Source organism: Chelmon rostratus, chromosome 10, assembly GCF_017976325.1.
Source record: "Chelmon rostratus isolate fCheRos1 chromosome 10, fCheRos1.pri, whole genome shotgun sequence".
Taxonomy (NCBI): Eukaryota; Metazoa; Chordata; class Actinopteri; order Chaetodontiformes; family Chaetodontidae; genus Chelmon; species Chelmon rostratus.
In genome coordinates, this window is record NC_055667.1 from 22182551 (window position 1) to 22193130 (window position 10580).

Sequence of the window (10580 nt, forward strand, 5' to 3'; positions counted from 1 at the left end):
ACAATGTACTGGTCAATTTTCCATTTGTTCCCACTAGATGGCAGTGTTTGTGTGCTGATGACAAAGTCAAAGCCCAAAGAAGAAATGAAATGAAACTTTCCATTGCTACTCTTTTATTGGCACCAGCAGCTGCACAGCCACAGCATCGTAATATAGGCCAGAAAGCAGAGAACTAGATTGAAGCTTTTATCTCTCAGCTTTAGGCTTACATTTCCTCAGAATCACTGCTTGAATAAACCAAAATTCTCCTGGGGTGAAACACTAGACTCAATGTTGACAGTGTCCAGATATGTGCCATTATAGTATTTCATTAAGTAACAGCACCAAGTGAGGCCTGGGCAGTCTGTAGGAACAGGGAGTGGCTTGGCTTGTGACGTGGCAGGATGCTTCTTAACGCGCGCAATCACTACCTCCCTCCTTCCCCCATTTTTCTCTCTGCTCCTACAGCTGAAGAGAACTTCATGGCACAGTGAAAAGCAGGTTTTTGGAGTGAGCCAGCCAACAAGTTTTATCTTTTACCCAAGTATTTCTGTAAAGACTGAAGACACCCTTGTCTGACTGCTACTACAGAGGTGAGTACCAGAAGAAGGCCTCGAGGCCAGCACAAGCCAGCTGCCAATGCAGCTGGGCCACGACGCAATTTCCCTTTCATACACGTGGAGAGATACTTAAGAAACTTGCTATCATTACCTACAGTGATAATGTTGTGTACATTGACAGTAGAAATATGGATCAGGGTCTTTTCAGCTGAATATATATTTATGCTCGCAGCCTGTCCCTTTTGTGACATGCTGGCAGTAAGCACAGCACAGAGGTGGGATTTTAAATGACTCACTGAAATGGGAGATCTTCTTGGCTCCAAATGCTGTCATGAGTGTTTCGTACAAAAATAACGTGAAATGTTGGATGCATGAACTATATTTTGCACACATTTGTAACTTTATACGTGAGCTGCTTTGTCCAGACTTTTTCAAATCACTTGTTTGACTGACTCGGAGTCACTATGGTCATTTGAGGTGACTGAGATAGCCATTAATCTTTTTATTATTTAGATTCATCTGCACAGACCACGTTTCTGATGTTTTGCCTTTTGCAGGGCAACATCTTGAAATGTGAAAGTGATATTTTGTTTTATTAGGATGTACAGCTTTCTAAAAACTCAAAGGTGTTAAAAAATCTGCCACCTGTATCCATTATCACTAGCTGATATCTTAACACAACAGGAAGACACATTTTCGAGTAAACGCTTTGTGCCCTGGTGAGATAAAGCAAACGTGGGTGTGCACATTTCTTGGGTGTGCAGGCGAAGCTCGTATCTCAGTTAAGTTGAACTTTATCGGCCAACTGAAATTTTGGGTGAACTAATCATGTCGGTTGCATGACTTGTTCATTTCTACTCTTAGTTGTCGGCTCAGGTCTTACTGTTTGCACATGATCTCACAAGCGTGCACAATGTTTCCACTCTTAAGCACAATCACATGTGGGCAATCTTTAAAAAGCACTTATCTCCTAAGCTAATTACCATCACTGTGACTTCCAGCAGGATGCAAACTGTCAGCGAGTATCCGCCCATGCTGTAACAAAACCCCCCTGAGATGACACCCTTCCCCCCCCACCCCCCCACCCCCACCCCTTCAACTGGCATAGTCTGTACTGGCATGGTAATTATTCTCCAGTACGAGCACCAGCACCCCTGTTGATTGGATGGGTTCCAGGGATTACCTGTAGCTGCGAACAGCAGACGTGTCTGAAAACTACAGGTAATCCCTTTCCTTTGTTTAGATGCCAGTGTTGACACCTTTTCAGTGTAAACACCTGGTGAGTGGATCCCTACGCTCTCTTTGCAACAGTGATACTACCTGTAACTGGTTTAACAAAGGGTTAAGCATGGGTGTTCCCATTTCCTGCTCACTCCCTCCCAGCCTCTAATCTCTCTCACTCTCTCCTCTCTTCACTACCAAGGAGCTTTGGAGAGACTCCTAAGAACAAAGCTATATATAAACATTGCAGGAGAAAACTGAGTGAGCGTGCACAAGGATTTATTCTGTCAGTATTCAGAGAAGAAAACTAGCCTTGTACTTGACCACCAGGGTAAGTTGCTGGAAAATGTGTGTGTGTGTGTGTCCCTGTGTTTTAGATGTTGAGGAAGAGAAGGGAAGGGCTAACTGTCAATAGTGAGCTGGTCTTGCGTCAGACAAAAGCCATGTGGTGCGCTCGGCTGGATAGTAAGGCTACAGTAATATCTACTGTGTTCAACTTAAATGTGTTGTTTATTGGCAATATTATTATGTAGATTGTTGAATGAAATATCTGAGTATATTTTCCAATTACAACGCTTTGTAAGGGGGAGCTTGTTTGGAGAGATAGTTGTATAAATGGATGGAAAGAGCAGGAGCACTTTTTCATTTTTATTGCCTTTTTCTCCACTTTTTTACTGTTTCCACTGTGTAAAAGCTGCCCCTATGGCCAATGAAATACGTAACGTGGAACATGTTTCTAGTTAACCAGGTTTGTCTAGTTCCTTTATCTCTCTCTGAATGAAAATGCAAAGCATGAAGCAATGGTAAAATCTGCCTTTCACAATTTCAGAGTTGTAACTTATCTGCCAAAATCTTTTTCTGAAAGTTAAATGATAAAGACAGCTTTGTCTGTCGTGTGTGTTGGCCACGGGCCATGGGAAAGTCACTGGGTATGTAGCCGAAGAAAGTTACTCTAACCAGACTTGACCTGAAGCCAGTATGCAGGGAAAAGGCTACCCTGTATTTAGGCTAAATACCACCATTTACACAGGAACCCTTTGTTTATCTCTGTGGCTCACTCCTATCAACCTCCGGTCGGTATGGATTACCGTGCATCAACAGGCCTTTTCGGTGATCAGCGTAGGAATATAAAAAATTCCAGTTTTGTGCGAAACCCTTAAGGAATGACACAATGCAGTGCGAGTGCACTCCCGGGGGTCAGATGTGAAAATCTTGAGGTCAGCCTGACCCACAGAGAGGGGAAGTATCCCATGACCCCGTGGCAGGAGAACAGACCTACGCTCATTCCCAGAGTCTGTCCATGCCAGCTTTGTGTGGCCCACAACAGATTAGAGCAACATAAGTCCTCTAATGTCACACAAGCTCTAAATGGACCCAAGCAAAAGTGTTCCCTCTTGTTGGAGTTTTGTTGTGTGAACAACCACAGTAATGTGGGGTTTTTTTTATATTCTCATATCTGAAGAAGGGAGCAGAACTCCTCGCCAAAGGATTTTTGCATTGACCAGAAAGAAACATTCTTGTTGTCCTTGGCAAGATGATAAATTACAGTGGTGTGTGTCTCAAGACTTTTTATAAATAGGTCTGCCCTTTTGTAGCCACATAGCATTTTCTGTTTGTATTACTTTACTTATATTCGTTGTTTCTTGAAGTTTCCTTCTGTTCAAGAAGTACAAATAACTAGTATATTTCCCTTTAAAAGGCCGAGATTATTTAAACACCACTGCCAGTCTGCCGCTGTAGCATTACTCTATATTTAATGTATCATAGACCAGAGCCAATACTTTGCACACATCATCATCAAAGTATCAAAAACATTACAATTCTCCCTCAGAGTCTTGGAAGACCTGAAAGGTGATGCATACCAAAGCAATGTTAAAGCATTTAAGACTCACACTGGGGTGCTTTTCTTCTCAAATAATGGAAAATTGGCAAGATCGGTGCTGGAGGTTTGCTGGAATGTTGTGTATGTTGTCTAAAAATGATACCAGCTGACCTCAAACCTTCCCATGCAAAAATGAGGGCCACATTTCGTTGGATTTTGGTATTGAAGTATGTCCTTAATTAAACAATTCCGTTGTCTTTGCTTCCAGCCAGGTAGAAGTTTGAAGAGGGTTTCTTTCAATCCAGCAAAAGCAGATCTTTAAAAAGTCTCTCAAGTCACAACTGCAGCAACCCAGAATGGAGCTTCAGAAGATGAACGGACACAGCAGGGATGATGGGTAAGACCGTATCACAGCACAGGTGTTCAACTCAAGGAGCTAAAACGTTGCTTCAAACGTCGATTATTCTCAAGTTTATCCACCAGATATGAAAGCTTCAGTTTTTTTTTGTTTGCGCCTCCCGTTGCGCCTGCTTTTTCCAAGTCTCCATTCTTACCATTTTTTTCTCCCGCTGTAGGTTTGATGGGCTGGATACCTTGGCCGAACAAGAGGAGTTTCTCCCACATAAAACTGGTGGCAAGAAAGAAATGCACTTCACAGATGTGAGTGCTTTTGTAGAAGTCAGATTGATTTTCTCCAGTAAATTAAGATGATGATTTCAGTTCATGAATTGATCTGTCTGTGTGACATCCTCTGTTGTCTTCCTTACTGCAGTTTGAGGGAAAGACTTCATTTGGCATGTCAATCTTCAACCTCAGTAACGCCATAATGGGCAGTGGAATTCTGGGGCTGGCTTTTGCGATGTCCAACACCGGAATCATTCTTTTCATGTGAGTAAGCAAGACAAACACACAGTCACTATTTTGACTAAACGTTGCGCCTGGCTGTATTCATCAGACCGTGCATGTCTCCGCTCGCAGCAGTGTTTTTAAGATGGTCCCCTCTTGTGCAACAAGGACAAAAGTATATTGATTTCAGCTCCTTGTGGTTTATATTTAGCATTTGGTAAAGCCAAATATGCACGCTCCCCGAGGTTACAAGAATAGAGCGGGCTTGTTTGCCGTGTGTGTGTGTGTGTGTGTGTGTGTGTGTGTGTGTGTGTGTGTGTGTGTGTGTGTGTGTGTGTGTGTGTGCGCGCGCGCGCGAGTTTACGAGTTGTAGACTGACAAGATTTTTGCCAACTGAAGTCATTTTGGCCGGTTCTCACTTGTTCAAGCAGCTATTTCTTAATGGAATCTCTTAAAAACAAATAATTTCATTCTTTTAGTCTGACATAGCTTTTAAGCAGCTAATGTCTGTATATGTTTGACCTCTTTTAGTGTAAATGTGACTCATTACGTATTCTTTGCAATGTTGTATAATTGCTTGCTTGTGTTTCAATCTTTCAGCCACATACTGCTGTATAAATAAACTATAGCTAATCATGGACCAGGCTAAAGTTTGTTAGTGGATGCAGATTGGATATAGTCAATAGAGGGTCCTTATAAGGATAGAAATAGGACCACAGGCACGTGTGTGTATCATCTGACTGTGTGTGTGTACTTGTGTTTAGACAGGTATGTGTGGTGGTGGGGGGGGGATGGGCTCTGCGCCTCAGTATGCATGCGTTTCTGTCTCTCCACCTGTGTGAGCTGGAGGTGTAACACCCGGCGTACAACTGCGGGAGGACGAAGCCTGATCTGTCAGAATGTACATTAGAGCTCATACACACGCAGTTTCTCTAAATCAGATTTGGGTGGTTAAAAATAGCCTGTAGTGATCAGATCCAAGACACGCCTGTCTGGATCAGCGTAGCGCTGTGTGGCAGGGGGGAGGTGGACGGCGGCTGGAGAGCCCGTCTCTCTAAGCCAACTCACTTGTGTGTGTGTGTGGGGGGGGGGGACAACAATCACAAGGATTGCTCTTTAACAAAAGTTCCTAAAGAATGAGCATTATGTCTCTCTTCCTTTCTGTCCTGATTCGTGACCACAGTTTTAACTCTAATAAGAATAATGTGCAGATTTGTGAGGCCTTCTCTCTTATGTGTTCCAGAATCCTGCTGGTGTTCATTGCCATCCTGTCTGCATACTCAATTCACCTCCTGCTGAAAAGCGCCGGAGTCGTCGGTAAGCCGGAGCTAGACTCAACACACATGACTTGGCCTCAGGGTCAATTCTGCATTCATGACTCATCGCAGTCGTATATTTGTAATGTGTTTGTTCAGGGATCAGAGCTTATGAGCAGCTCGGGAACCGGGCTTTTGGCCCCCCAGGAAAAATGCTGGCCGCGTGCATCATTACGGTACACAACATTGGAGGTATTGTCATGCCGTCGCCTCACCTTCATGTTGACGTCTGAAAGCATTTGGTAGGGCTAAACCTACACGAGCAAGCAGCACAAAATCCGTTTTCGCTTCCTTTCAGCAATGTCCAGCTACCTCTTCATCGTCAAGTCCGAGCTCCCGCTGGTTATTCAGGCTTTCCTCAGCAAACAGGAAAACACAGGGTGAGTGTGAATGTGATACTCTGACAACCATTTGTGTTTAACAGTAGTTTTAGTCTCTCTTTTTGTGGTGTATTGATTTTTGTCATCTGTTTGTCCGGCCGTCTCTTAGAGAGTGGTTCTTGAATGGAAACTACTTGATCATCATTGTTAGCGCTCTCATCATCCTTCCTCTAGCACTCATGAAACAACTTGGTACGTTTCTCATTCTGTTGTTTTTTCGTTATCTCATGCACATCATGTGTCCGCGCCCCATTTTTGTTGCGTTTACTTTCACGTCCCTTACAATCAATCATCGCTCGCAGCATCTATAAATCATTCTGCTTCATCTTGTTGTCATTGCAACACAGGTTACTTGGGCTACACAAGTGGCTTCTCCCTCTCCTGCATGGTGTTCTTCCTCATTTCGGTGAGTCTCAACTATTACGCAGCGTACGTACAATCCAACAAACTGTTCCTCTGTTAGATATTTATCTATTAATCAACGGGTGTTGTCTCGCCAGGTTATCTACAAGAAATTCAACATCCTATGTCCACTGGAAGACAATCACCATAACACAACTCCCTCCATTGATTACCACCCTGCCATGAATGAGACAGACGACTCCTGCGACGCTAAACTGTTCACCGTCAACTCTCAGGTTAGAGGAAAAACAGTGGCAGTTTCCTGAATTGTCAGCTGAACATTTGTTATTTGGTTAGCGCAGCGGATTCACTGCCACATGTTCTTATGTCAACAGCATTAAGGCGTGTAGTGTCAACAGCAACACTGCGCATGAAACAAGTATTTAAATGTGTTCCCTGTCGGACTTGAAGTGCTGTTCAGTCCTCTTCACGCAGCGTTTGGTGGGTTGCTCACTGACCTTTGCTGTGCTCGGCTTTTAGACGGCGTACACCATCCCGATTCTGGCCTTCGCCTTCGTGTGTCACCCGGAGGTGCTGCCCATCTACACCGAGCTACGGGAGTAAGTCACAAAATCCACATGATTGAAAATATGAGCTTTTATGATGATGGTTTACTGTGTTACACAATCATTGTTAGAATTAGTTACTTAAATGAATGGTTTACCTGCTGCAACCAGACTTCCTTTACTGGCACACGGAGTAAAATTAATGTCCTTTTTCTGCTTGTCTTCACACTAGTGCCACCAAGAAACGTATGCAGGCTGTTGCCAACGTCTCCATCCTGGCGATGTTCGTCATGTACCTGCTGACTGCTCTTTTCGGTTACCTTACCTTTTATGGTAAGACGCGCTTTACTCCTGAGAGTCAAAGGTCACCTTGTTCTGATGCTGTGAACGGCACGAGTCTCCAGTGAATGACTCACTTGTGCTCAGAGGCCATATGCATTTTCCAGTGTTGTGAATGAGGGGCTAGACCACGTGAGATGTGTCAAAGCGTGTGTGTGTGTGCCTCTGTGGGTAGGTGCTGTGGAGTCGGAGCTGTTACACACCTACAGTCGAGTGGACGCCCTGGACGTCCTGACTCTCTGCGTGCGTCTGGCTGTGCTGGTGGCCGTCACCCTGACCGTCCCCGTGGTTCTTTTCCCGGTAAGAATCGGTAAACATCATCGCGAGTTAAGGGAGAACATTCATATCAAATGATAGCAATATTTCTCATGGTTTCCTTATACTTTCCACTCATTCAAATTCAACTGACTTTACATAATACGAAAAATAGCTTCAGATAAAATCACTAGAAGTAAGAGACACAAAAGAGCTGAAACAATCAGATGAATAACTGATTTGTCAACAGCTATTTTGATCATTAGTTGTTGTTTTTTTGTTAATGGTTCCAGCCTCTACAATGTGAATATTTCTGGTTTCGCAGTCATCTGTAAGAATAACTTAAATTGTTTAGGCTCTGGACATTTTTTTTCTATTCGCTGATATTTGCCACTTAATTAACTGATTAATCAAGAAAGTAATCTGTATTTACAGCCTAAAAATAATTTAAAAAGATTCTATCTCGTTTGTTTAGTCCTTACAACAGCAGGTGAACAAACGTCACATTGTGGTTTTATGAGGGGGTTATGTATCAGATTATTTCCTTGCCGTGAGCAGGGACTTCCTGGTTCTGCACTCCACTCCACTCTGCGCGCTGGTAGGCTTTAGACAGAGCCAGGCTTTTTGTTTCCAGTGGTTACGGTAAGCTAAGCTAACCAGCTGCTGGCTCCAGCTTCATATTGAATCGACAGATGTGACAGCAGTCTTATCTTCTCATCTAAGTCTCTCCAAGAAAGCAAACAAGCACATTGACTTAAAGGACAGAGAGCAGAAAGCTGCTGCTGAGCGTCCCCCACCCCCACCCCCCCGTAGGGTCGAATCGTGGTGGAAAATACCTGCTAAAACGTCAGCTTGTTGCAGTTGAGTAGGAGTTTAGCGGCTTTACCAGCAGCTTCTCAGCAGCACTTTAATGTTTCCAGTGGTGATTAACAGGATCAATCTTTGCTTTTATTCTGCTTTGTCAGTGACATTCTCCCTCTTTCCTTCCACCCCGCCGCAGATCCGCAGGGCCTTGCTCCAGATCTTGTTCCCTGACAAGCCTTTCCGCTGGGCCATTCACATCGGCATTGCATTTTGTCTCATCTTCCTCGTCAACCTGCTCGTCATCTTCGTGCCCTCCATCCGCGACATCTTCGGCCTCATCGGTGCGTTCAGGCAGGAAGGGCGCATTTTTGCAGCGTGAACTATATCATTTGTTAACTCTGCCGTCACTCTGTAACTGTCTTCTCTGTCCTCCGTCCTTCATCTTCAGGAGCCACATCTGCCCCCAGCCTCATCTTCATCCTGCCTGGAATCTTCTACGTCCGGATCGTTCCCGAAGACCAGGAGCCTTTTCTGTCCAGACCCAAGATTCAGGTACAACTCCGTCCTTCAACAATCGAGGATACTGCAAATTCTTCTTGTCATTTAAATATCTTTGCACTTTTTTAAACATGTTGTTGATCCAGATGTTGTCTTTCCTCCCACTCCTGCAGGCCGCATGCTTTGCTGCACTGGGATTCATCTTCATGGTCATGAGTTTGTCGTTTATCATCATTGACTGGGTGACTGGAGAGTCTCGAAGCGGAGGCGCACACTAGCCGCCGTGACCGCGCAGAGATGCTATGAACAGGATGCCAACCGAAGCTCTCCCTGTCATTAAATTACCCCCGTTCTCAGCCAAATGCAAACAGGACAGTTTGGCTGCACAGAAGAAGGATATGTGAAGAACCTTCGCCTGCAACAAATTTAAAAAAAAGAAAGTGTTTTGACATGTTATTTGGCAGACAAAAGGCCCTGTAACGGAGGAGAGGAGACAGAATACAAAGCAGTGTGTCCCCGCCTCGCGGCGAGGATGTTGTGTGGAGGCATGTGTAGAAATTCAAAAGACAGCAGAAAGATGAATGGGAACAGCATGACTCAAATGGAAATCCCATTTTAGAGTATGGATGTGCACAGTTCCGTGGAATAGTTCAGTCACTGCCAAAATCCCTCCAGTCTACTTCCCCACATCTCAGCTTTTACGGCACAGGAATTTGAGGCAATTGTTTGCTTTTTAATCACACAGAAAAAACATTTTTGCTTTCTTCATTCATCAGTTGCTGTTTCTTTACAATATTAGGACTCTCAAATCTGGTGGTGATGTCCAAATGTCCCCAAACTTCATAGATTCAGCTAAATCTGATCAGCGAGGGTTAGTCTGACCATCCGCACTAATCATCCAACCAACCGAAACACAATTTTCAATGAGTTGTACGTGAATTTAATTAACGTCCTTAATGTGATCTTAACATGACTATTGAAAAGGTGATCTTTAAAGCTGAGTCTGAGGTTACCTTTTAGAAATAATCCAACAGATACAGTGCAATTTGTGGTGTTCAGCTGCTATCCATGAAGGTCGAACAGAGAGTTACTGACAATCATGTGAGTCAACACACAGAGACAGGTGGTTTGTAAAATTTTTACAAGTTTTTATGTATTTCTGAAGAAATCCTTAGCTGCAAACCAAAGAATTAAACTATTGTGTCACATTAAAATATGGTGTAACACACTTTTTTTTTTTCACCACGTTCGGCAAAGATCAGTTCAAAATTGTACATAAAGAAAATGCAGTGTTAAAAATGCTGCGTCTGTGTATAGCAGTCCCTGAACTGTTGAGTGCGGTGAATAATGACCTATGGTTTTTAAGTTAAAATGAATGGCGTCATCTTTTTTTCGTCTTGAAAATTTGACTAAAAGATATTTTGACTTTGTACATTTTTAAATTAATTTGAATGTCAATAAAGTATGTCTTTCCTTTGTACGGATGCTCTGAGTTGCATTTTTTAATCCGAGCAAAACGTGAAGCGCACCGTGCGGCTGTAAAATGAAAGTACTCACAGCAGGAGGAGAGCAATAGTGCACTGCCACAACTGGAAGTAAGATACTCATCTGTGCTCTGCATCTGAGAGAAAGAAGAAAAGTGGGGGTTAGAG

General features: G+C 43.6%; 1 protein-coding gene across 3 annotated transcripts; it reads left to right on the forward strand.

The window, feature by feature from the left end:
- Window positions 1-415: 415 nt before the first annotated feature.
- Window positions 416-10408, forward strand: LOC121612769 (sodium-coupled neutral amino acid transporter 3-like). Of its 3 annotated transcripts, none has more exons than XM_041945851.1 (16): window positions 416-572; window positions 3851-3979; window positions 4158-4242; window positions 4355-4470; window positions 5672-5745; window positions 5844-5936; window positions 6043-6124; window positions 6234-6316; window positions 6472-6530; window positions 6625-6762; window positions 7007-7086; window positions 7265-7365; window positions 7547-7671; window positions 8627-8771; window positions 8879-8982; window positions 9102-10408. In XM_041945851.1, the coding sequence occupies exons 2-16, from the start codon at window positions 3939-3941 to the stop codon at window positions 9204-9206; spliced, it is 1431 nt and encodes a 476-aa protein (XP_041801785.1). In that variant the 5' UTR covers window positions 416-572; window positions 3851-3938; the 3' UTR covers window positions 9207-10408. The 3 variants fall into 3 exon arrangements, with proteins under 3 accessions (XP_041801785.1, XP_041801786.1, XP_041801784.1); XM_041945852.1 differs by having other exon boundaries at window positions 425-572; window positions 3855-3979; XM_041945850.1 differs by lacking the exon at window positions 416-572 and adding an exon at window positions 1935-2091.
- The last annotated feature ends 172 nt before the right edge of the window (window positions 10409-10580 follow it).